General features: G+C 38.6%; 1 protein-coding gene across 3 annotated transcripts in view; it reads right to left on the bottom strand.

Moving 5' to 3' along the window:
• Positions 1-1,035: 1,035 nt before the first annotated feature.
• Positions 1,036-27,428, bottom strand: part of MGAT5 (alpha-1,6-mannosylglycoprotein 6-beta-N-acetylglucosaminyltransferase) — a 130,664-nt gene continuing 104,271 nt past the window's right edge. For all 3 annotated transcript variants that reach the window (XM_061354295.1, XM_061354296.1, XM_061354297.1), the window contains 6 exons: positions 23,014-23,163; positions 15,078-15,224; positions 11,046-11,162; positions 10,145-10,219; positions 6,541-6,698; positions 1,036-4,817 (listed from right to left, as the gene is read on the bottom strand). In XM_061354295.1, the coding sequence (XP_061210279.1) occupies positions 4,619-4,817; positions 6,541-6,698; positions 10,145-10,219; positions 11,046-11,162; positions 15,078-15,224; positions 23,014-23,163 (846 nt within the window). In that variant the 3' untranslated portion in view covers positions 1,036-4,618. The remainder of the gene's footprint in view (positions 4,818-6,540; positions 6,699-10,144; positions 10,220-11,045; positions 11,163-15,077; positions 15,225-23,013; positions 23,164-27,428) is intronic.

Raw genomic sequence — 27,428 nt, 5'->3', positions numbered from 1 at the left:
TTCTAATTTAGATGAGCCACTCACTTTTGCAAGGGAAGGGCATGCCTTTCCTGTCAAGGATAAACCAAGGACTTTGACTAGCATTATAAAGGACCCTAGTACAGTGTGATTAAGTGAGGAGAGAAGCCATCAGCTAACAACATGGATTTGTGGCTGATGCCAACAGAAACTCTCAGCAATTCTGAATGCTTGTCACTAAGCAAGTTATAAAAGCTGGCACAGGCAGTTGGGAGCAAAGCTGAGTGTGGAAGACCCTGAGTCCTGGGTCTCTACACAGCCTCATCAACTGAAACCTGAGTAGCAATTACTGTACAAAACACTCTTCTTGCAGAAAAGTAGTGGTATTAAAAAGAAAACCATCTTGCAACAAGCAGAATATCCAGAGTTCCCTCTGCACTAAGAGCTGTATCACAAAACAACTGTATTCTGGTAGCACCAGGAATCACCCCATGCACTTCCATGTCTTTAGCCAAAAACCCAATACCTCGAGCACGTTAATGCAGATCTTCAGTTTTTCTTCTGATCAAATCAGATAGTTTTCTGCTAGCAGTGTCTCCTCACGGAATGTAACAGCTTTAGCTTGCTCTCTGGTCATTAAACAGACAACCCATCCCAGCAGGAGCTCTCATGTCAAATTACATAGTAAAGGGACTTCTGCTTGCTGAAGTGACGTTTAGCAAGAATTAATAAAGTTATATTATCTTTTATCTTATTAATGCTTACCTTATGCTTCTAGAACATATTTCTCCACTACTTAAAATATCACTAAGTTGTAAAAGTCATCAAGCTCTATTCACCTGTCATTAGTGTTCCATTATACTTGTTCAGACAGTATCCATATTCCAAACACTCATCCAAACCCCAAAGAAAGTAAAAGGCACATAAACATTAAATATATGTAGGAGAAACATAATCTGATATAAACAAGCAAACACACTGCTGCAACTATAAATTAAAAAAAGAAACATAGAAACTAAGCAAAAAAAAAAAAGCAAAAAGCAACTCTATTTATACATGTGCAAATCAACCTGCATATATGAAATAAATGAGGTTTTTATTGGCATTTTCAAACAGTGTGTATTTACCAACTTTACCTTTCAAAGGCAAGCCTTTTCGGTTAATTTTAATAAATACGTAAATGCTTCTCTCAAGTTTTCTAATCTCATAGGAACAAGATTTTTGAAAACAACTCAGGTCACATACAAAAATACAAAATTTTAAAACAAAGAATGTCTTGATATGAGAGATATGTTTAAAAGCTTGGAAAATGATTTTATATTCAACTTTTGATGTCTTTTTTTCCCCTCAATCACTGATCAATATATTCAAATGCAAGTCATGCAAGAACCTGATTTCTGAGGAAACGAACCTGCAAGCTTTACTGTCCAACTGAAAAACAGCAGCACAGTCCCATCCCTAATATCCTTAAGTGCAAGAATTGGACTACACCTAATTCTTTTATTAGGAAGGAAAACAGTTATGGAACTCAGACAGGAGGCTGCCCTCTATCTTGAAATGTGGATATATATTATACCATTTAGTAAATCATTCACACTTTTATATAGTCTGACATGGATACGCCTGAGTGCTTATCAATGTGTGAACAAACACTGAGGTGTGTGATGGGGGAGTGCTGTATCAGGCTTAGACAGTGCTGTTTACAAAGTTTATGTGCTTACACTTCTCACAGGATAGTCTCCTCTTACAGAAATTTAGACTGAAACTGTCTTCAGAAAAGTAACACTTTTTATGAAAAGAGAGTTTAAAATTATTAATAGAGCCCTATCAAATTACAGGTCTTGATTCTTTTTTAAGGTTAATGAGTCTTCTCTATAGATTCCAGTGGAAATAGGATGAGACCCAACTGATTCTGAAGCCAGTTTAGATACTCTGTCCCTAGCTGAAATGCAAGAGGCATTGATGCTTGCCATTTCCTTTTTGCCAGTACACAGTAATTCACTTTAGTAGACTAGAAACAGTGCTACAGCATGAAAAAACAGCTTACAACAGACTCTCCCTGCTGTGGTAAAGGCAAATGTAGCACTGAGCAAAGCACTAGACCAGAAAATCTTAAAAACATACAAACCCTTCCATCTTTAAAGGTTTAGAGGCAAAACAAAATGCAGTAGGCCATGTGGACCATACAGTGTGTGTGTGGGAAACAAGCATATATGTATTTACAGCAAAGAATCACACTACAGCAAAAACTAAGGGTCTTGCATTCTTTAAGTGTGCACCTACAACTCTTTGTTCCCAACATACTTCGGTGCTCTCTCATTCCAAACTAAATTCCTGCTTGAAGAACCTCAGGTTGAACTGGTAAAGGCAAGTTCTGCTGTTGCCTTTACTTTCAGCACCAAGTATATACATATACTGTGATAGTCCAGATGTTCCAGTTGAGCAAATATGCACAGGTATATGGGGAGTATTTTATATAAATACAAAGTGAATTGTTGCACCTGTTCAGGCTGATTTACAATTCTTCTCCCCCAGCTTTACCAGGGTATTAAAACTGGTGCCTATGACATTTGTGCTGACTGAAGCAAATGCTGAGCTATGGTTACAGTAAGGATTTCCGTACTTGTTTGTTTTCTTTTCATACAAAAAGTTTGCCACCCATTATAGCACCAGCTGTTCTGTTTCTGGAAAATGACTCTCAAATACAGCAGATTTTATCATCATCACAAGCCAGTTATGGGTAACCCTGCTCTTCACCAGCTCCCACTTATCTTTTTTGGATACGCGACAGTCTCTTAGGATTAAGATACTGTGGAGCCCACAGCAATGTTACGGGATGTAACAGGGAAACTGAGTGCTGACACAGGAAAGAAAAAGCTTGGAAGTCTAATACAATGCTTTTAAATTGAAAATTTAAATACATATACTGTTCTGTTCTCTTGTCTGGAGAATTTATCCGCAACGAAAGAGCATTTCCCTTGCTTGGTCTTTGGTAGGTCAAGAGATACACTGATATTCACACACAGGTAATGAACGCTGGTTACAAGAAAAATCTGAACCAACCAGATACATCCAAGAAAGGAAAATTCAAAGTATCCATGCTTGTCAGTATTACCTGGTTATGCTTGTTAATCTTTATGGAAAACCCCTTCACACTGGTATGAAGTTTTTTTCCTGCATGGTCAAAGCATGTCCAAATTGTAAACCTGCAGACTGTGACTGCTTTCAAAATACACTGCAGGTTTGTTTCTTTCTAATCTTAGCATATAATTTCCTGACTACAAATGGTGCTGTCAAGCATGCCACCTTCTGCTGAAAGTAACAAAAATTACCTCTATGAACCATGACAGTTCAGAAGAGCTAACTTGCTGCTCTAAAACAAATGAAGTTTGATTTGAATTCCAAACTCTTGAATTGCTTTATTCTAAATGTGTAACTGGTGTGCCTGCTTAATAAAAAAAAAAAAAAAAAAAGAAGGAAAAAAACCCCCAACAAACCAGAAACGTGCCCCAAACCAGAAAAACAACCCATGAGACTGATCAATGCTTTTCTTAGCAGTTGTTTGTCTCCTCTTACTTGATCTTCAGAAAAGATTTCTCTTTAAAACCTACCTAGTTATGAAGACATTTTACATTTCTACCATACAATAATTATAGTTAGCTTAGTTTAACCTTTCTATGTCATTCAGCAACACTTTAACTACTGGAAGCCATAACAGACTGAGGCTCTAATGATAATATTGCTCCAATGATGCTGAATACTTTTTGCTTCACACAGTATTTCTAGTAGACAGACTATAACAGAAGCATGGGCAAATTCGAAGTATTACTCTCTAAGTGGGACCAGTAAACTGTGATGAGTCCATTCCCAAAATGGCAGTATGTTTGTGTAGCTTTTCCACATTGAGGAATGTCACAACTGTAGTCAGTTGTCAAGTCACCGAGATGTGTCAGACGCTGGCAACTGCTTGTTTGCTCATTCATGATACTCGGGTTAGACTGCTCTGATGCAGCAGCTCTGATGTAGACAATGCCTTGTTGCATACAAAGATAAAAAAAAGACAAAAAAAGAACCGGGCCCAGCTAACCCAAGAACAGGGTACAGAGTTATGAGTCCGAGTTCTTGTGAAGTAAACAACTTCATAGCTGTTCACACTAAAGCAGTACCCAAACCAGTGCACTTAGAATAAAACATCAGTCCTCCTGCCCCTGCACCCCTGCTGTCAAGCACACTTTTCTCAATTTCCTACTGGAATGAAGTTGAGCTCCTTTAGCTAACCATGAGGGGGATGGCCTAACTCATTACAAAAATAGAAAACACTTCACCCAAACAACAACAACAAAAAAGGAGTTTGACGGGTCTGGGAATTTTCTACAAACTATTCTGTGCAGTCATCTTCAAATCACTGTAGAACATGAAACCCCTTTCTCTTCGCAGCCACGTGAAGGAATCTGAAGAGTTGCACTGCAAATGTTCTTATAGGAAAAAAAGATCAGTTAGCTGTTTGTTATGAATCCCTCCTCTCTTAGTAGATGATTCTGCCCAGCAATGATAGCTCTGCCTGCAGCGAAAAACCTGGACAAAAGTGCAGGAAGTAATAAGTAGCTCCTCTCAAAACTACTTACATTTTGTTCTCAACTCAAAAGAAGCTCTGCTGCTGCTATAGGCAGTCTTTACAAAGTGCAACCTGCCCCTTAATATAGTCTCTGCACGGGCAGATTCTTCTGTGCGTGGGGTGGGATCCAGCACAGCTGAACAATAAGAGATCACCCTGGAAAACACAGTGCTTCCTTCTTCCATCAAAAGAGGGGACCAGAATATCATTTGCAGACTCCATGGTGAGACATTCGATATTATGCCTAAAAAGCAAAGCAAATGATCTATATCACTGTGGAGTTTACAGTTTTACAGTACAGTTTTCATCCTTCATTGCTAAAACAAAAATAAAATGCTGTATTAAATCCTAAATCAAGTACACTTAAGAGTTGCAGATTTCCAGAACTCATTTTTTTCTGCTTGCACGGATTCTCTCTGCAGAGGGCAGTACAGCCTTTGCTGCTTTTCTAAAGACTCATGAAACATGTTAAAAAGGAAAAAAATGCTTTTGAGTATTCCCCAGAGCACAGTCCTTAAAATACACCATGGATTTCTAGTAAGACAAAACCAAAGAGTATGAAACTGGGAGATACCCTCATTGATTTCAGCAGGGAAGTCCTGCAGGCGAATCCCACCATGCTAGGCAGCCTTGGACAGCTTGAGGTGAGGTAGCTCAGCCAAACTATGAAGATGAGGCGATGCTGCTGTGCAGCAGAAGCTGGTCAGTGTGGGACCTGCTGCTCTGGGGAGCCAGCTAGTGCAGGGCAGCTGAAAACATTAAAATTCCAGTTGCTGTTTTCTGACCACAAAGCTTAAGCACGAGGGTAGCACTTGCAGTGGGGGTTTGTTTTTCACTTATTCTCGAAACACTGGTAGCTTTCAGCATTTAACAGGGCTTTTCCCACAGAATTATAATGTTGTCTAGACAGCTAGAAAGGAAGCCTGACAAAACTTTTCTATGAGCTGCTTCTGAATTCCACTGGGAATTACAATTTTTCAAATAAAATACAAAAATAAAAACATTCTAGAGTTTAATTTGGCAAAAAAGTGGAGATAGAAAACCTAGAAAGCAGATTCCCGAAAAGCCGTTGGTTGGAGCCCAGCTTTGAGTGCTTTGTTTTCATTCTGAAAGGAACACAGACATATTCCTAAAGAGGCAGCACCTGAAAGCAACATTAATTTCCTTAATGCATAGCTGGTAAGCTTCACAAATTGACACTACCTTTCATGTGCAAGGGTTTGCAATTCTTTATGTAGGACAAAACCGACAAAAGGTTTGCAGAAACAGTAACTGCTAACTGCCAGTGAACATAGATGCTTCAAGATGGATGTTAATCGTGACCAAAGAGGAAGCTCAATAAATAAAAGCAATGCTTTATAAGTGCTATATTTAAAATCATGTAAACAACTGACAGAAATCACACAGTATGTACTGAGTTCTATTTACTGCAACAAAATGGATTTCATTTCTGACCCAGCTGACTGAGCACAACTAGGATTAGCGTTCAGAGTCATGGAAGTTCACTAACTCTCAGAAGGATATGGCAAAAGTTGTAGCGTAGTGCACCTGCTCAGCCAGGGCTGCACCAGGTCCATCCAAACCCAATTACAGTCCTGGCATCTGGGATCCCCACAGCACAAGCATCTTTACTCAGTGCAGAAAATCCAACATCAAAGGGTGCCACACAGTGAGCACACACAGAGATAAGGAGGAAGGAAGAGATGTGAATTTTTGGCCTTGGTACTGTCTCACTGCAAAAACACATGCTATGTGGAATGGCACTCTCAGCACAGCAGTAGCTTCTACCATCCATTGCTATGAAGGACTGAGAGCTAACCTCACAGCTTGCTGTTGCCAGCCAGCCAGCCAGCACTCCTCTCCCCACCTTCCCTTCTCACAGAATTTGTACACTAAACTTCATGTGTGGCAAAACCCAGTGCAATAAAACAAGACCAAGTAGTATGTTCGTGCTTTTCAGTGCTTACCTAAGTAGAGCTTTGTCCTTGTTGAGATGCTGAAAGAAGGAAGGCTCACAGATGAGCTGGCTTTCCTGACAAACTTGTTTACAGGATTTTCCAGGTTCAGCAATTTTTACTTGAAGAGCACTTAATGGGGGCCACATCACTTGCCCATGACAAAAATCCTGCAGTGACAGATCATATTTTATTATGATGCATCAGGCCCCTTGAAAGTAATTTTTCCCATTAGTAAAATAAGTAGTTATTATCACCCACTCATTTTGCAGCTCTTGTGGTCATATCAAAATCATTAATTTAAGCACATTTAAAAAGAACAGGTTTTTTTTTAGCATGAGGGAACTGTCACCTTTTATAGCTACTTGAAATGTGGTACTATCGTTCTTACCAAAGAAGCTTCTTCCCTAGTTTCACCATTTTTAATTTATCACAAACAACTCTAGCTAGTATTTATTTCCACACACCGAACCCATTTTGGCTTTCTCAGTGATTCCTGTTTCACTAACTTGGTGCTAGCAGAACTGTTTTCTTAGTTATATATTTTCTCAGAGATACTTAGCACAGGGATCAGGAGGAAGTTCTGGTAAGAGAATTCCAGAGGCCTGTTACCTGCTAGGTGAGAAATGTCTCAAGTGGCCCATGTGGAGAGCCATGTCGAAAGGATCAGTGGCCAACTCTGGAACCCACATAGGGCAATCTAAAAGTTATATCATATAGCTAAGAGCACTGTTCAAATGCTTCTTGAACACTGACAGGCCTGGGGCCATGACCACTTTCCTGGGGAGTTTGTTCCAGTGCTTGACCACCCTGTCAATAACGAACTTCTGAAGTCCCCCTAATGCAGCTCTAAGCCATTTCCTCATGCCATATTTGGGGGAAAAAAATAATCATTTTAGGGTATATTTATGGCAGAATAATTTTAACAGCATCTGAAAAAACAGGTTAGTAATGGATAGCTGGAGGTACTTTTTAACGAGCTTGTTTCAAAAGGTCATTTTGCTATTGGAACTTAAGTGCCCTGCTTATTCTCTCCTTTCATAAATCAGTATTAAAAATAACAGATGCAGGAAAAAATCTATATACTTTCAAAATCCAGTCCAGTACTGTAATATATATATAATACTGTAATATATAGTAGTAATGTAATATGTACAATATAACACTGTACTATTGGATTGGATTCAGAGCTAACGCAGGCAGAAGACAAAGCTTTCTGAAGTGAATCACTTGTGAGGCTTCACCATTTGCTGAGAGCTTCAGCTTTAAACATCTCTTAGCTGAAAAGTCTTCCCCCAAACTGGGCACAGCCTCCCCTTGCCAGTCCTTAGCTTGGTGGGAAGTCTTCCCCTCAGCTTACACCACCTTGAAGCATGTCTCACAGTACATCAGCTTCACAGGTACTAGCACACAGGGCTGTGCTTCAGTTTGCTGTCTCTGGTTAGTTTTGCTGTCAGCCACCAAAACTAACCTGAATTTGGTATCTTCACTCAAGTCTATCCTGCCATACAACCCCACATGCATAAGGATGAAATAAAGAAAAGATGGTATTTAAAAGAGAAGGCTAAGCTTCACAAGAGACTGCGTTTATGCTTATTTTAACTATCACCACAACTTCAAGGTAAGACAGGCTTGGCCCTGCCATCAAAGGAGGTATTTTCCCTTTGGCTTTTCTTGCTCTTGGAGGAATGTTCTTGCTCCACTCCCTCTGCCATGCTCTGGTGCTTAGCTGACCCTCTGCTGAGCCAAATCAATTTGCTAACCTAGTAGAGCCCTGCCAAAACCATTTTCTGCTGGGTTAACTAATACTCCACTTGACCACATCTTTCAAAGTCACCGTATCTGTTGCATCAGCCAAGCCTGCCTCATCAAGCAGCTCCCAAGTTTGCAACAAGTAATTCCACAGCTGCTTCGGCTGCAGTTGCTTGGCTGCTCCTCTGATGGCAGGGCCAACTTCAGCAGTCCCACCCTTTGGCTCCCACTCTATGCCGCCACTTCGAAGAGCTGACACAACTGCTTGTACAGCCACAGAGCCAACAGGATCAAGGGATGGATTCAGCAGATAGCACAGATGCACTTAACAGCCACACAGGGTCGCTGCCAAGGGCAGTGCACTGTCAGGAAGGAGTGGTGGCACTGCTAAACATGAAGCCACCGCTCACAGTAGTTCTCTTGCTTCAGACCCTAAAGACCTTCTGCTCAGCTGTCTGAAGACTTGGGGAATTGACTAAACCTTTCTTGTGAACACTGTGCTCCCTCCTGATCCTGGGCCAAGGCCCCAAAAGGGGAACTCCAGCCAATTCCTTTAAATCCTAGAGTTTTATTGTCCCATATGGTGACTTGTGGGTGACTGTATCTGGCCCCATCCTCTCCACATCCAAACATCGCAGAAGACCACATTCTTTTAGTTAATGCACTCCCGAACCTCTGAACTAGACCAATTCCATGCACCTTTGTTTCTGTTCCAAGCTTGTGCTGCTTCCTCTGTCCTGCCTCCCTCCCACCAAAAGCTCTTCAAAATAAGTTCTCAACCTTTGTTTTTGCTTCATGTGACATTGTTAATCAGGCACAGTGCTAAGCACATGCAGCTAATGATGATGCTTGAGCATGCTGGGGGCTGTGAAACAGTAATGGCTTTTGACAATCAGTCAAAGCAATGAACAAAATTACAATGCTCTATTTATTTCTGAGAAGCAGGCAGTACAGGCCAGGGCTCAGCCCTTGGAGGAGGTCCAGAGAGGAGAAATGGGTTTGCCCCACAAACACTATCTCTAGATTGTCTCCTTTTCTCCTTTACACTGAGCTCCACTTCTTCCTGTATTGACAAAACCTCTCAATTATAGCTAACTTGAGTAGAAGAATCAAAAGAAGCAGAGATACTTTTCAAGCTATGTCACCAATACAGCAGCGAAATGCTTAAAGTGCTTATTGTCAGAAACTGGAAATAGCTATGTTAACTACATTTCTGACCTGAATTCTTTATTAATGTATTTAATATCATCCGTTTTCAGAAATACAGATACAGAAGCATGTCCAGTGATTTCGTTTTAAAGAACTCCTGGCAATTAATTGGCATATCAGAGATAAAGCTTGTTCCTATCTTTCTTCTGCAGCAGCCAGAAAAAAAGGCAGAGCCAGCACCGCAGCAGATCTGGCCTTGGGCAGAAGTCCAAGCAAACACAGTTTCTAGAAATCAGGATCCCATAGAAATCTATGCAGTTTACTACTGTAACTCAGTGTCTTCTGCTGCTCTCAGCTGGTGCTAATGCATGGGGACCAAAAGTCCCTTAAGTAACTGGATTTCAAACAATTTAAAACTTTATCAACTGAAACCAAATACTTGAAAAATCTGCCCAGCGGCTTTAGCCTAAGTGCAATTCTGTGACAAATGTACTCTATATTCATGTGATATCTCATGATCGAAGAGTTTTTCTCTGTGTAAACAGTTAAAGAAGTCACATATACACTGCAAAAGTAGTTTGCCTTTCTGCTTTGATTTAACGCCAAGGACTGCACAGCTACTATTTCTACTTGAATGGCAAGAATGCTTTAAAATCGAGAGGGTTCTCCCTTTCCAACATAAAACAAAAGAGTCACCCACAATAAAAGTTCATACCTGTCTTTCAATAAATGCATTCATCCTCTGAAGCATTCCCTCACACGTAAATTCATAGGGCAAATAAGGGTCAATCTGTGGAAATACAGTGTGTTAAGGTTACAGGTTTTTCTCTTTAAAGAGCTTTGTGGTGCGCTGTGTGGTAGCAGCTTGTATTCCAAATGCTACACTACAGCCTAAGCAGCAACAATAAAACCAAATAAACTCATTTTAAAATCACAATTTTGTAAAACCATCAGCAGTTTAAGCTGATCTTTTCTTGTTGTAAAGGCAATAAAAGTTGCTCAGTGGTTATTTTAAGGAAACTAATGGCATACTTCAAAGTAATACATACAAAGCCAGCCTGAGACCCTAAGGGATTTCGGAGCTCCTGTTTTAACTAAGTTTCAGTTCTGGAGTTGAAGCGAAAAATGAAACATTAAGACAAAAAAGGAATGTGATACCTTTGAAAATTACTTCAAACTTCCCCCTACACACACACCCTGCCCTTGAAGCGCCCTCATTACAATTCCACACTGTACGTGCACAAGTGCCTCAGTGGCAGGTATGTCAAGGCTACAAAATAGCCAAGAGTTGAGCATGTATTTGGACAGCCTACAGTGCCCTAAGAATCAGCAAGGAAACTTCCTCACTGAATGCACAGAAAACAGACTGCTGTATCATTTACGTATTAAATTCACATTGCTGTAAAATTCACTAATTTTTTCAGGTAAAAACCTGACATACCCACTACTAAATCAAACCATGATAATTTCATACCACAGATACATAATAACATTTTCCCCTGCCCAATATCCTACCAAATTGCAGCACTTTGCTTTAATTAGACTAAGGAGCACTCTACATGTTGTACACAATGCACCCTTAAGTGCAGATGACAAACCGAGGGTACATTTCTCACCTTTTGATTCAAAATTGATTTCACAGCTTTCTCAACTTCAGAAAGATTGTTGATGTCTACAGTCCACACATGGGGCTTCCCAATGTAAACTTCAGCATAGGGATGCTGAGATGTCAACTGAAAAGAAGAAATGATACTAGTAAAAATCAGTGTGTCAAGATGTCCTTCCCTCTCACTCTCTTCATCAGACCTTTTGGATGAAATCTGCTAGGATAACAGAAGTATTCAGCCAGAATCTAACAGCACCATTCCTTCTGAGTTATCTTTCAGATTTTCTGCATTTAAATTTAGAGAGTGAATTTAGCTGGAAAACTGAAGATCAGATAACACAGATCACAAGTAACATTTGTGCCCCTCTAATTTGTGGCTTTGATCCTCATAATGACCCACATCACAGAAGAATTGATGCTTACTGAAATTATGCTTACAATGTGACCCTTTCTCCCCAGAGCTTATTCACAGAGCAACTGTTTTCATAACCCATAATTGCTAGCAGTCCTGGTTAGACCTGCCTGACTGGCTTCAAGAGATGTCATCCTCACCCTGCCTCACCTTCCGACAATGTCTTCACCCTGCCTCTTCTTCAAATTTCAACCATTTCCAAGACTGTGAGTAGCAGAGAATAAAGGATCATTTCTATCATTTAGGATGAATTCTGACTTGCGCTGGTGATAGTGCAAGAGTACTTTGACCTCAGTAAGAGTGTTAACTAGAAAATATTTTACTCACCACTCTGTGAGAAAACAAATTCCATAAATACCCAAGTAGATAACTAAGAAAAGTATCAGAGATTGCTTTCAGAACACGCAGGATGGCACCAAAACTTTTGTGACAGGAGTGAGAACACGCGAATGAACACACTGAGAGGAAGCAAAAGCTGGAGAAGAGAGGGGAGTGTTACACAAGCCTCAGAAGGCAACTGCTTCTTAAGAGATTAAAAACCCCACACCCTACGGGACAGATTATTTGTAGACAATTTTTATACAGTTGCATCTTTATGCATGATACAAAGGAAAATCTAGACAGTGCAAAAGACCTGAAGTAGGAGACAGTTCGTTGGAAAGACCCCTCTCCTGCCCTGGGCAAAGACAGTACTTGGTATCTTCCTCAAGTGAATGTAAGGAAGAACTTTGAAAACAATGTTGCCTATTGCAGTTTGCTTGTGGACAAGAGAAGCCAGTCTTAGAGTTTGATATGGGATCAGCTAGCGGAATTCTGTGCTCTGAGACCAATGCTCCAGGGGGCTCTTTGCAGGTTACACCTTTGGCTGCAGGGCAGTGTGGTGATGAGAGTCCATGGACTGGCTGGAAGACTGCAGGTACTGGGCAGTAACTCAGGATGCTCCTGCACACAGACACAGCTTCCATAGCTGCCCACATTCACTTGCAGCCCCCTGCACCGTGCTCCCATCAGTATATTTTAAATTCCTCCAGACAGCCCAAAGACCCAAAGTGTTTGGGTTACCAAGACTGAGTTCGGAGGGCATTTATGTCTGGACTTCAGATGGCTGAAGCTACAGTCACATTGCTCTCAATAACAATAATAACCTTCTCTGCACCTTTAAAAATATGAACATAAACCACTGTTTTAAATTCCACAAAGCTTTAGGAGTTATGCCTTACACGACTCTTTCTCTACCATTTCATACAAAGAGAGAGCAAAATTCAAGCCAGATCTGATCCGGAAGACAAACAGCTGAGCTTCTCAGACTAGTAGCTGTTTTAAGAGTAACCAGTAACATATTTTTATTGCACCAGTTATTCTGCATCTATACTTAACCAAAAATATTAAGACTATTTCCTAATGCTGAAATGCTTAATTAGCCAAGGCTTAATGAGTTAGATATTCCAGAGATACTCTCTCTCTAACTAAAATCTCTAAGAATTCTTATAAAATAGATTTGGAATTAATTTCTAATTTCAGAATTTCAGATTTATTTTTTTTCCTTCCTTCCTTTCTTCCTCAAAGCAGGAAATGAAAGAAATGACACTCACCAAGAACACATTTCAACTAGATTTATCATACAGTCTTGTCTTTCTTTTGAGGAGAGTGAGTTGGAATGGAGAAGAAATATTGGTACAAATACTGGTACAAAAGAAGCTGCTTGAAGGCGACTTTTTCTTCTTTTGTCCCCCACCTTTTTCCTTCAGCAAAATCATGTCCTAAGACAAAACAACTGCTGAGCTAAAATGCAAATTGCAATTTCCAGTTTTTGTACAGAGTCTTCACTATAGGACCTCATCTTGGGGGGCGAGAGGAAACAACTCCTCAATGACTAGTAAATTCTACCTAGATCAAGACGGAGGTAGTGACTTGCAGTGGTTACATTATGAAAGTGCTAAGCACAGACTTTATCTTCAAATTCATCTGGATAACCACCTTGCAAAACTACACATGCTTTTTTTGTTCTCTTTTAACATGTGAAAAAAACAACTGAGAGAAGGATTTAAGAACTTTCTTAATGCCAAAGAACCAGCAGATGGATTACTGTCAATCAGATCTAAATGCAGTTGTGAAAACCAGTTAAGAGAAAAGGTTACTCATAGCATAGGTCAGCAGAGCATGTGAATGCAAGCATTATTTGTGATGAGTGTTCATTATACTATTTTCTACTTAAGCAGTCAGTAGGGATTATTTTTCCTGTGCAAGTCAGGTGCACAGCATTTCTGTTAGTGCTGACACATGCCAGAGGCATTTAGCACAGCATTCCAAGCACTAAAGTTCCTACTAAAGAGTTAGGTGGGTCCTAACTGAGCCTCATCCATATAGTGTCTGAGCACAGAACAACAGTAACCGAGACAAACAGTCAAACAACCATAGAAGAAAAGCTTTGAAAGGTGCTGTGCCCAAGGAGAAAATTTAAGCAGATTTTTCCTCCCTTATTATTACTGCCTTTGTCAGTGATGCAAGCTGTGAGAATGAGTTTGAACAAATAACAAGCTGAAAGACAGTTACAGGTCTGGATCACAAAATCGTAAGAACCTTATGTTCCTATTTTAAAATATGAAACTGTCTTTTGGTGATCAACTTTGGCACTGCTCAGTAAGCAATTTATACAGCCCAAGTGTAACTTGAATTGGGAAATATGGCTCTCTAAGTTTCTCATATAATCTAAGTGTTAACCTGAGAGCTTTCCCTTCAGATAATTATGCAAAGAAAATAAGCATATACATGTAGGTTGGACCAGATGATCCTTGAGGTCCCTTCCAACCTGGTATTCTATGATTCTATGGTATTCTGTGACCTATGAAGAAGCCATAGTCACAGACACAAGTGCTGTCAGAAATGGCTACATGACTGTTAAATGCTTGCGAGTGGTAGAGGTTGAATTTTACCTACACTGAAGAAAAATATTCTGAAGTCAGTACCAGGATGAGAGGCTCATTTACTTATCCTCATTTTTCTCTTGCTTGAGTCTGAACACACTTGCTGATTTGAAACTTAGAGGTTTGGTTTTCCTGTTGTCTTAAACAGGCAGTTCTCCAAATGTCTTCAGTGTTTAATCACAAACATGATGGGGTGTGACTATTAATAGCTTAGCTCAACAGTGGCTTGAACAGGTCCTTTCTGAGAAAAAACATAATATCCCAAAACACACACCACCACCCACAAATGTCATTTTTATAATTTACTTAAACGCCTATTTACTTCCTGCACAGTACATGGTAATGCTTGTTTCTTCAACAAAATAAAACCACTTTCAAGTGATACATCATGTATCAGATGACACAACCTCTTCCTGGGGAGAAAATCAGGTTTTCAGGTGAAACTTCAGTTTATGAGCTATCAGTAATTAAGAAGCAGAAGGTACATATAGGCAAATCTAGAGATAGAGCTTAACAGTATGTTAATGAGAAATTTTGATTATCTTATAAAAATAAGGACTGACAATCCCACTGATGGCTAAAGAAAACAACAGTTGCACACCTTTTGCCATAAACTGTGAACATTGATTTTTTCCTGCATTGTGTTACTAGAAAGAAATCCACAATCATTGTCAATATAGAAATTATCAAGATTGACAAAGCTTACCTCACGAAGTGTAGGTTTGCCTTTGAAAAACTCTGTGTTTTTGCTACTTTTTGGTGGGTTAAATCTTAAATTTAGAAAAGCGCATCCGTTAGCAATAGCCTCCAAAGGAGCTGGCCCTTCATATGGGAATCCAAGACCAACAAACAGCTGAAAAATACAAAACAAGAGCTGCCTTAATTTTTGTTCTTTACAAAACCTGACAGTTAAGAGCCAACTTAAACAACAATGCACTCTCAATGGACCAGCCTTAAAAAAAAAAAGTAACATTAAGAAGAAAATGGAAGGAATTCAGCAGCTCACCACCCCCCTACCCAAGCAGTTACGGAATGTCCTGCAAAACACATTTGACAACAATCTTCTGTAGTGAGCTGAGGTGGTCTTTCATGGGGCTGAGGCAACAACAGACCCTTTCAGTTACTTTTTGGGAAAAAAGAGTCATTTGGTGGTTTGACTGGTGTTGAAATAGAACTGCTGGGGCTCTCTTGCACGTCCAGGCTTTATTGCAGCAACCTCACGGAACAGCTACACTACTGTTTTCCCCCTCTCTCCCACATTAGCCAACCTGCTGGTTTTGCCAACATGAACATACTCCTGGCAAACTCATTAAGCCTTATAATTAAAACGGTAGATGGCAGCAAACATCAGCTAAAGACACTGTACCTCGGCAAGAGCTTGCACAGGATTAAGAGGGTTCAATGCCACCTCCAAGGTATCAAAGGAGGAAAAAGGCATCACAAAGCTGTTATATCAGCTGAGATTACAGGTGCTCTAGACAAGGCAGTGCTTTTCTCCAATCTAAAGAAATTTTGTATTTTTTCAGAATTGTCTGGCTTTTAGTTAGATCTTGACCCCCTTCCTGGCCCAACATAATTAAACCCCCTGAATCAAATAGAGGATTCTTCATCTTTATTTCTATGCCTGTGTATAATGGGAGAATTACAAGCTCTGATTTATAACAGTAATTTGTCAGCACTGCTACATCATTTTATATATATATGTGTATATATATATATATATATGCACTGCCTTTTTCTTTTCAAGAAAATAAAGAGCAATCTTCACAACTATTAGGATCATGTATTCGGGATGTACGTATTCCAAGAGGTTAAATACTATTCCGCGTTCAATTTTCTGCAATACAGAAGTGAATCCTAGTAACAAAAGATTCAAAACTGAAGGCCCTTTCTAAGAGCTGATCTTAACTTTGATGTATAAAACTGTAGTCAGTATTGTTGTGCACAGGTATTGCAGTATCAATCCTCTCTGACCCATGACAGCAACAGTACAAATTGTGAGTTGGCTCATTTTAAAAAGAAAGTTAACACTTCTTGGCATAGCTGAGGTCATACAATTTTCACTGCATAGAGCTGCATATTGTTAGCTTTCAACTATCAGGTTAAAAAAGTCACCTACTTTCAAAAAGTTTCTCAGCTATCTCATGGATTTAAATCTTACAGTGGCTGATTGAAAAAAAAGATCTGGAAGACTATTTCCATTAAAGTTAGGTTATCTAAATTTGGGTTTCATCTACAGCATAACATATATTACCTTCCAATCAGCAAAACCACATCTTAAATCTCATCTCAAAAGAGGCTTGATTTAAAGAAAGGTAATCTCTCAAAAATAATGAATTACAGACATCAAACCATTTCATGCAATCTGCACACATTTTTTATTTAAACTACGCCTTAGTTCAGGCAGAAAACCAGCTGAGAACCAGCAGTTACAACCATCTTAAGTATCAATTCTCCTATGATCCTGTGTTTGCCTGTTATGTGGAGAATGCTGATTTGTTTGATTAGTTTTTCTCTTTTTTAATAAACTGCTGCTGTGCATTGCTTAACAGTTCTGTGTCTGATTGGTCTATTTATTTAGGAGGAAGCTCCATGGGGAAAGAAACATGGGTTTATGTTTTGTCAGCACAGAGCACACTGTCAGCACTTAATCTATAATAAATAGTTTACCACCTGTTTCACATCCATTTTCCAGCCTTACCTCTAAGCAGCACCATACCTTGAAGAAAGAAAGATGTGTCCGATTGCTAGAATTGTGTATGTGTGCGCACTGCCTGTTGGCCTGAGGTTGCAGCCTGGCCCGCAGCATCCCCTTCTTTCAACCCTCCAAAATCTTCTATCACTCTCCATCATCCCATTGTCATCAAGTCAGCTGAAATTCCCCAGCTGAATTTAGACTCTGCTCCTGAAAATTCCCCTTGATTAACATTCCTTGGTTAGGGACCTAGTATTTTTTTATGGTACAAAGATCAAAACTGAGGAATACCTTAATTGCCTGAAGAAAGTCACATTCATTATGTTCAAAAAAAACAAGCATTAGAGAACACAGATCACTTCTGTAACTCATTCTTACGATGCTCTAATTTGTTAATCCTTTGAATTACACACAGCTTGTTATTTCCAGAAAGGCTAAAACAGTCTGTCAAGATACTTCCTGAAAGCATGCAACATAATGCTGTAAGTCACTGATTGAAAAAAAACTGGGAGAAAAAAAAAAAGGGGGAAAAAAAAGGAAGAAATAACAGGCAACAATTTTCAGGTACCAGGGAAGTAAGCATCCATGTAGAGCTGAGGCCGTGTGGAAGTCAAATCTCTCTCCCAAAAACTGGTAAAGATTTAGAACATACTGCGTTTCCACAATTTTGTGACCTAAATTATTGCCCCCCTCCCAGTGCTGACTATGGTTTTTAGGGTACTCTCTTACTGGACACTATGCCTGGTAACACAGTCCAACATAGAGAGGCACCTTCCCCTCTGAAGGCTGAAGCTCTATAACGCAAAATCTGTAACACAAAACTCCAAAGTTGACAATGTTGGCAATATAACTGTGGGTACATATGGTTCAAAAATTTTAGCCCTGATCTTGCTTTGCTAGCTGCAGCAGAATTGCTATGCAGAGTAGAATTCCTTTCTGCTTTAATGGTTGATTAGTGCTTTAAACCATTTCATTTTCACTATGTGAGCATTTTGCTCACTTTTCAAATGTTTCTGAAAACTAAAACCATTATTTTTCATACAGTGCTTTAAGTGGGCACATGACACAATGGGCTCTGTATTGCTAACACCCCATACAACGAGACGATTACCAGGAGGAGTTTACTGTATAAAAGTCTGTCTAAAGGAGATAACAACAAATAAGTAGAGATGTAAAATCATCACAGTAATGGCAGCATGTTTTGTTTCTATTTTTTTAAACCATTTCCTTGTTTGCAAGGTCACTACCCAGGTGTGCAGGTGCCTGTAGGTTCACATCAATCAGAAAAGGGGTTTCGTATCTGCAGTCTCACTTGCCCAACTTGAGCAAGGCAGGTGTTGAAACCCTTAAGCAGCAATTCTTTGGTTTTCATATGAAAGGCTCCTCAGGAACCTTTTCTACCTTTGCAGAGAACCGAACCCCTGGTTTGGAATTTCAGGCTTTTGAGTTCACCACCCAGCATCAGACCTGCCAAGACACCATTCTTTCCCAGTCATAATGTAAACAGTCCTTTCATGGTGCAGGAGCCAAGTGAAGACTTCTCTGACATAAAAACATGCTTCACAATAACTCCCATTAAAAAACAGTATAGTTTTATTTTTTGGAAACCACTTAGTTGGCCCTAAGCAATTAACTTCTGGAGTTTACAGCACCAGATCAGACTATTATTAAAATGAGAATTTGAACAAACAGCCTTTCTAAATTATAGCCAAAGGGATAAAATAAGGAGTGAATGTTTACTTCACTGACTGTAATTCTGAGTAGCTGAATATTTAAAAGAACAATTTCATATTCCAGAGACTAAATGCTACAGTTCCAGAAAGAGGGGTGTTTATCATCTCCTCTCTGGTTTCTAACATTACTGCACTTTAGCTGATTTATTCTATTGGGTTGGTAGGTTTATCACCACTTCTGCATGCCTCCTGACTGAACTACATATTCTCTTCTGAACTACAGAAAGGGATGTGTAGCAAAGGTTAACTATCTTGATATATTTTTCTCAATATAAAATTATTTCTGGAAAAGTCCTTTTGTGATTGAAACAATTTAGAAAAGAATCACTAGTTAAATGTCTTTTCAAATGATCTTGTGAAGTGTGTGGAAGTGAAAAATGCATTATTTCATAAAAGACAATATGAATCCAACCCTGCAATGGGATTTGTCCCAAACTGTCTAAACAGGGTTTTGCTTCCACTTATTAAAAGAATTTGGATCCCCTCAAAAATTCACAGTGACAGGAAGTACAAAGTTGCATCTGAAACTGTCTCAAGAAGAGGAATATTCTCAAGAATTCAGTAGTGGTTCTTCCAACAGTCTGGTCCAACTCTTCCAGCTGCCCCCTTGGCAAGAAGCCACGTAAGTTGGCAGGAAGGCTGCCAGCTCGCCTACCCTATTTTCCTCTGACGTGATGAATGGCTTTACATCTTCTCATTAGGAACTGTTGACATGTTGCAGTTTTGCCATGCACTACACAGCTGAACTAGTCATGATGAATCTCAAACAGCCCCCTCCTGCTTGGAAAACACACTTACACAGAAATGTGCTGCTTTATAGCACACACCAAAATGAAACGGCAGCTGCATGCTTTTGAGAGTAACTGCATCCTATACTGCAGAGAGACCAAATACGTTCTGGGAATGCAAAGTTCTGATCAAGAATCATGACAGAGCCATCACCTATCAGTATATCGCTGTCTAAGGGCAAAATGAAGCAGTGCAACTGACACTTCTGAGAGCAATGAACTGTGTGATTTTAAAAATTATTATTTAGATCTGGCTTTCTGCAAACTAGCTCATGCCAGCTGACCTAACAAACACTTGCTAACACAATGGTGAAATCACAAGCATTAAAAGACAATCCTTGCCCTTGTGTCTCAAAACATATGTTTAGATAAGAAAAATCTGAAAGTTTCCGGAAGCTTAAAGACATAAGTTGCTGCTTGGAGACAGCACACAGCAGGCCTAGATGGTTCAAATGAGCACTGTACCCACAGATGTTACCATCCTGGAGTAACAGCTCTGATTATTCATGTATTTTCAGCACACTGATTGTCTAGTGACAAAACCCATAACTAAATTCATTATGGGGTTCTGGTCATGTTGCCTAGCGATTAAAGTGATTATGATTAAAAAGTGTCCTTAACCATCACTGGATGCATGTGCACACATGCACACATACATGAGGCTCCTCAGGGCACAAAGCTCCCATTCAAGTCAGCTTGATTTTTGTGAAAAACCTGCACTTCTTTTAGCAATTCAATCCATGATTCATTTGATATAAACACAACTGACCCACACAGGCAGCAGATGGCCAGTAGAGACAGGTGAGTGGTGTTTTATGCTAATCTACATTAAAGTGTTGTCTCAGGATATCAAAATCTGAAACTTAAATGTACAGGCAACAAGAAGATTTCGAACAAGTGTGTCTGTTGATCAACACTGAGAGGCAACCCTATGCTAAGGCGGAACAGCCAGTGTACCTAAGAGATACCAAGCATCAGCTAGCAAATAAAAACAGCAACCTAAAAACCAACCCAAAAATCCGCCTTCAATTGAGAAAGTCCAAACAGATTAGATGGTAAATTTCAGTTTCCACTTTCAATCTCAGGATGCTGCTGTTTTACTTGTTCTGTTAAACTAGTTACATCAGAACAGCGTTAGACAGAATAACTGAGATTAATCCTGCAGTAGACCATATTTAATTTTATTTTGTTGCAACATCAGAAATACACTGCACTCCCATTTGCCTGACAATAGTAAGCGTTAGGAGAAGCAGATGGACACTTGACTGCTTATCATCAGGTCAAAGTTGTGCTAGCCTGGCTGTATCACAAATAAATAATTTTCTCAAAAGGAAAACAGCTTTTGTCATTTGCAAGTCTGCTACCAAAGCTCAGAAAAGCCACCTGAAAATACTATTTGTGGGCTTAATTAAAGAAAAAAGTTTATTAAGAATGATTCTTCCAAAAAGATAATGTGATAAAAACACCGGCTTCCTGATACAAGAGTCTGAAACACACTGAGGTGTTTCTCAGTGCTATCTACTAAGGAAGGTAACAAATTCTCAAAAGATTTCCCCCAGTGTTAGGAATCACAAAAAGAACCCCAAAACAATGCACAAAAGTACAGAAAATCATTAAAAGCTAAAGTGCTTGTAGGACTCTAAAAACAGCACAGTGTAAATGCAGGCTTTTCACAAAAATATAATTTGTGAACAATAAGCAACTCACTGAGCTCAGGAGAACTTCAAAATCACAAGACAGTATCTTCTATCCGATACTGCAATTAGAAGCTGAAAACTGAGTGAAATTAGTCTGGCTACTTCCTGTGTCACAAACCCCATATAACTGCACTGTGTTGATCTGCATAGTATGTATGTATTGGCTGGAATCTGTCCTAAAATGACAGTGTTTTTACACTGCATCTTAGACCACTGCAAATATGACCAATAAGAACTAGATATGCTATCTCTTTGATATTGAAAATCAAGCTCTTTAGTGTAATTCATGTAAGATGACTGATAAAGAATTAGAGGAAGGTTCAGTCAAGTGTAACTGTTACAATAAGCTTTATAAATTGTAAGGACTTCAGTAATTCTATAGGAAGTTCAGGAGCTTATTTTACTAGTCAGTGAATCAAACGCTTTTTTTCTTTTTCTTTCCCCCAGAAGGAAGTCACTGTTTGTGCTTGGGGTTATTAAAATGTCAATATTCTTCCCACGTTAGTACTATGATTAATACCGTGACTTCACAGGCAAGAGCTGTGTAATGTCAGTAGTATCTGTGACGAAAGTAAGTGTTGACTTTTTAATCTGCAACAATGTGTATCTGTGTGCATCAAGTACACCACACACACAGTGGTTGCCTTTAAAAAGTCATAATTCACCAACAGCTGTCACTGTTGGCAAATTTGCCAACAGAGATGTCAAATTACCATCATTTTCCCAAATATTCAAAACTGAGATCTCTGCAGTCATTTTCCTGCTCCGGCAGGGGGATTGGACTAGATGATCTTTTGAGGTCCCTTCCAATCTCTAACATACTGTGATACTGTGATACTGTGATGTGGGAAGATCGGGAGGTGCTTGCTTTTTCCTTTGCCTTTTTTAACAGATTCTTCTGTAGAAGTGCACAGCAAGGAACTATCAACAATGGGGAGTAAGTGCTGCAGTTCCACACATTTTGCTAATTATAAACACACAAATCAGTTCTTTCACCAACTGAAAGTTAAACATCCTATTTAAATGTAAAAACTCTGCTAAAGTGTTTTAATGTTGTAAAGTGCCACAAAGATTATGGGAATGGCACAGAAAAACTCCACAAAGCATTCTAACTATGGGTACAAAAGTTGATTTATTTCAGTCTATATAGTGTCCCTTATCTTGAGTTCCCTTGACTATGAGGTCACAGGCAAAGTACACCACAAAAAGCACACTCTTTTGCTCACTCTCTCTGCACCACTGCAGTAGAGGAAGGAACTGAATGACGAATGAAGTGCTTACTTTTCCTCTTTTCTCCCCTAGAGAGTAGGGTTGCTCCAGGTTAAAGTCATTGGTAGGGCAGAGCAAGCATGCCTACTGTACAGCTGTCAGATATTACCTAATTTTCACATCAGGGATTGCAAAACAAAGCACATTCTCAGCTGATAATCTCCTTGAGCTGAATATCACATTTAAGAAAATGAAATACGTATTTTTCAAGCTGGTTGTTAAATGTGTGTGACTGTAGGTTGTCATCAAAATTTTCTAATAACAGCTGCCAATCCACAAGACATGGACACAAGGAAAAACATATTCTTAGCAGAAGACAACTTAAGCTCCTTTCCATTTGATAATTTATTTTTCTAATACTTTTAAATTAGGAGCTCACTTGTAGGAGGTGAAAAGCATGCACTTCAGATACTGTCTGTCTGTAGCTATTTTTGCCACTACTCCCTCTTGACAAACTTACTTTGGTTTCTCTCAGTAGAAACTGCAAATCCCGCCCACTGAGTATGCCATGGTTTTTTACATAGCCAGGAATATAAATGGTGCTTGTCCCGTGAACAGTTCCATGGACTTCCATATAGGTGTGGATGATGTCCAGGTAAGCCTTCTTATCCTGTAATAGCAACAATAAAATATGTTCAGTCTAATTTATGCTTTTTCAAGCAGTAGTGTTCAAACACAGCTCTTTTTCCATCTCCTGTACCACAAAAGCCAGAAAGAGAAGTTCAGCCATTCTTATATGATTTCTACCTTTCATTAGATTATTAATTTTGTTTTATGTTAGACAGGAAGAAAACAGCATCTTTATTATTCATTGTATAGGTATAAATAAGTACCAAGGTCCTATTAATTTCTAAGCAGACAAAAAACAGGTCACCATTGGACAGCTGTCATCTCAGCACGCCTAAATAATACTTGGCCTAAAACTACAAAAAACCTCATTCTGAGATACTAAATTTTCACTCTGTTTTTGTCAGAGATGCAAAATAATTGTTTATCTTCTTTGTTAAGAAAAGAGTGAATCTCACCTTAGTAAGATACAGTCTTGCCAACTGAGTACACATCTTTATCTGAATACCTAGCAACTGAGCCCCATGAGATACCTACAAATATTCCATTTACCTGAAGTTTTAAAGGCATTTTGGAAAAGAACCAGAAAAGAGTTGCATTAAAAAAAAAATTAAACCAACAAAATCCATCCCAGTTTGCAAACAAGAATTACTTTAATTTTCAATGCCATATGTTTTTTTAGTTTTGAAGACTACTGGTATTCCAAAAGCAATTAGCCGTAGCTTGTATTTACAGGCAGTATGTGACACAGATCAGAAAGTTTTTCCCTCAATATTTGCACATACTCTTAGTAATAGCCTTAAAATCAGGCAACAAGTTCCTGTACTTCTTGGCAGCAAGTGAGTTTTTGATAATTCTACTTTCAGTATTTTTTGTCATGTAAATTCTGTACACTGTTCCTCCACAGCCCTGTATGAAAGCTGGCCAACAATTCTACTGAAGTTCATTCACAGGGTAAGCAGATCGGTGAAAAGCCTGTCTTTTCAAACCTTGGAGGTGAATTAAGGTATCAGCCCTAGGTGAATGAACACTACCACTTCTTAAAACTTCCTTGCTAAGCTAACTACCAGTCTGCATTCAAATACACAAGGTATTTAATGTCACATAACAACTGGCTTCTAGCTTTATCTTGCTCTACTGGTGATACTGTTTGTGATGAGGTAGACTGCCTGCCTCATTATTTAATTGCCCTTTTCTGGTAGCTATGCCAAGACTGCACCAATTAGACAATGTCCTGGGCTAAGTATTACATAAAACTGCCAACAAATGGAGACAAATGTGCTTTCTTATTTTGATGAAAGGCTGCTCTTATTGTTAATTAGCACAATCTATTAAAAAAAAACAACAACCCAACTCTAAAAGCTTGATCCATTTTTTATTTTTCCATTTACTTCAAATTTTGATAACCATGAAAGGTATGTTCCTCCCACTACTTGTAAAATAGCATAAATAGAAACTGTTGAGAACCTCATATACTTTATTAAGAGAAATTCCATTGTAGAACCTTTTCTTTGCAAATGTGCAGGAGAAATTGTAGATTGTAGGTAGATATAGATTGGATATAAGGAAGAAGTGCTTCCCTGTGAGGGTGGCAAGGCAATGGAACAGGTTGCCCAGCGAAGCTGTGGATGCCCCATTTAAGGTATTCAAGGCCAGGTTGGATGGGTCTTTGAGCTACATGTACTACTGACAGAATCTGCCTATAGGAAGAAAACTAATGTACTTGTCTCAGATTTTATTGGCTCATGACACACAAACTGATGACATGAAGGCACTCCAACTCAAGAAAAATGTAAGAAGCAAGCAGCTAGAAAGAAGAAAACCAGGATAACCTAAAACTGCACTTACTAGGATGATTTCAATGATAATTTCACATTTTTTTATTTACCTACTATGAAATAAAATATTTGACATTAAAATTATTTAGTCTTTACAATTTTTCTAACAGTTTCTGAGAAATAGCATTATTGGTTATAGGACTGTTGAAGATTTTATATAGGTTCAAAAAGAAGTTATGGAAGAAAAACCCATGAATCAGTACTGAACAGAGACACACAAATTTTGGCCTAAGAAATCCATGAGCCACTTGTCTCTGGTGGCTGTGAAACACGACTGTTTTCACATTATTCCTTACACATCAAGTTTTGCCTATCTTTGGAATCAGAACAGTGGATTACATAAATCTTTGAGCTGAACTGACCTTGCTGGCATCTTATTTTTATTAGCTTAATTTCAAAGATGAATATGAAATGGACCAAAAGAAATGTAACACTTTCACATGGCTTCTATTTACAGGTGATGCCAATAAAAATCTAGTGGGATTTTGAGAGGCATCTGTGTTATTGTGAAGTTCACTGCCTAAATTCTGCTGAAAACACTCTTTCATTAATACAACAGTCCTTGAATTTAGCCCAAAGTATTCCCCAGATCATTTTGTAAATAACTAAATCTTCCTACTGTATCCATGTGTCCTCTATACAAATACCAGCAGTTGGTTGCTACAAAATGGGGAATACAGGATTAAAAAAAAAAATAAAAAAAAATGAAGGAGTACAAATAAAGACAGGATGAAAAGAACAGGCTTTCATGCTGTATTTACAGTAGTATTTTTCAGAGGCAGAAGGAGGGATTTTGCTTAAACTCTTACAGTTGCAAAAGTATGTTAGAAATATTACTATTAAATTAAATTTAATTAATATAAATTAGATTTTATAGTTAATATTAATATACAACTTATCAATACGATTTAGGAAAACAGAGCAAAAGCACTGATAAATTCAGCATGTTTTAAGCATCTCTGAAAGTACAAACAAAACACTGAAATAACAATCCATAATCTTAATTGGGAACATTACTTAAGCATAAGACTGAATGCTTTCCTGATTCAGAGCATAAAACCAGAGATAAAACATTCAGTATGCCAAAGAGCATCAATTTTTCCACCTATTAACAAAATAATGGACTTCTAAATGGTATTGCTAGGTTTCCACCTCAACAAGACTGGACAACTACTATAGACTCCATTATAGAGCATGCAGAAACAGTTTTTTTCTCACAAAGGAAACCTTATAGATAGATAAGCACAAGTAAAGGGATCAACATGTTAATAAAAAAAGAAAAAAATAATTAGTTTTCAAACCACAGAGTAAAAAGGTGAAAAAAAGTCCACTGCACAAAAGCTGAGAGAAATCTTTCATCCCACAAAGGGCAACCCTCTTTCTTTTAATCAAATGCAATTTTTAAAGAATTGGAACCGAGAGCAGTATCTCCCCTTTGTTCCCTGAACAGAAATTTTTCTAAAAGTCTTCTTACTGAAGGAAACCAGAAAAGGCCCAACCAAAAATTCAGAAAGCACAATCCACAACACTCCTTTGTTCCCTTATACATCTTGAGTCAAAAGTAACTGCTTTTATAAAATATAAAGTACCATAAAAATACCATTAGCAAAATACCTTATACCTTACACAAATCTCAGTCACATTTACCTACTTCTGCATTTAAGAAGTCCTGAATTCCTTGTAGAAAACCGTTATTTCTGATCATGAAAGTATGTCTTGCAATAACCTACTTCACAAAAGTACCCAGGACACATAATTCAATTCTAAACTTTAAAACCATTGAATTAGAAAATGAGAAAGCGTAAATATGGCATTTATAAATAGAAAAGCTACAAGTAAATAAATCAAAAAATGTGATTTGCAAAATACCAATGTTCCTTCAACTGTTAATCCCCTTCCTTGCCTGCTTGGGTGCAGATACAACTTTTATCTTAAATCATTTGACATAAACTTCAGATTTTTACTTTCTCCAAAATGAATTCAAAGAAAAAAAGACCATGGGCTGCTGGCTAGTAATGCAAAAATCAACATTCTCTAAAGAGTTTGTATCAGACTGTACTCTTCACCTCTATCTGTCTGCTATCCATGTGACAAATCTAGACTTCAAGTATGAAAGGCAACATAAAAAAACCCCCAATTTCTCCTCAGAATCAAAAAGGAAACGTAACAGTAATACAAACCTTTTCTGAAACAATTTTTCGGCAGCTACAATAAATGTGCCGCTGAGGAAAGTACTTTTTGTTGATCACTGACTGCAGAACTGTTATTACTATTCATCAGTTATTTCCACCTACTTTTAAAAGCATCATGATAAGGTCTTTCTCATCAAAAGAAATCAAATGACAACTGTCTGGTAAGTCCTCCGCTAGGACAATATTGACAAGATGACAATCTGAAGTGTTGAAATTTTTGAGTTTGGTGAGTGAAAAATTTAAGTATAAAAGCTACAAAAAATACACTGTAGAAACAT

Source organism: Neopsephotus bourkii, unplaced genomic scaffold (assembly GCF_033783945.1).
Source record: "Neopsephotus bourkii isolate Nb327-2 ecotype Australia unplaced genomic scaffold, CSIRO-AGI_Nbou_v1 NB_730, whole genome shotgun sequence".
Lineage (NCBI taxonomy): Eukaryota > Metazoa > Chordata > Aves > Psittaciformes > Psittacidae > Neopsephotus > Neopsephotus bourkii.
The sequence above is the reverse complement of the archived record's forward strand: the minus strand, read 5'-3'. Positions and strand labels throughout refer to the sequence as shown.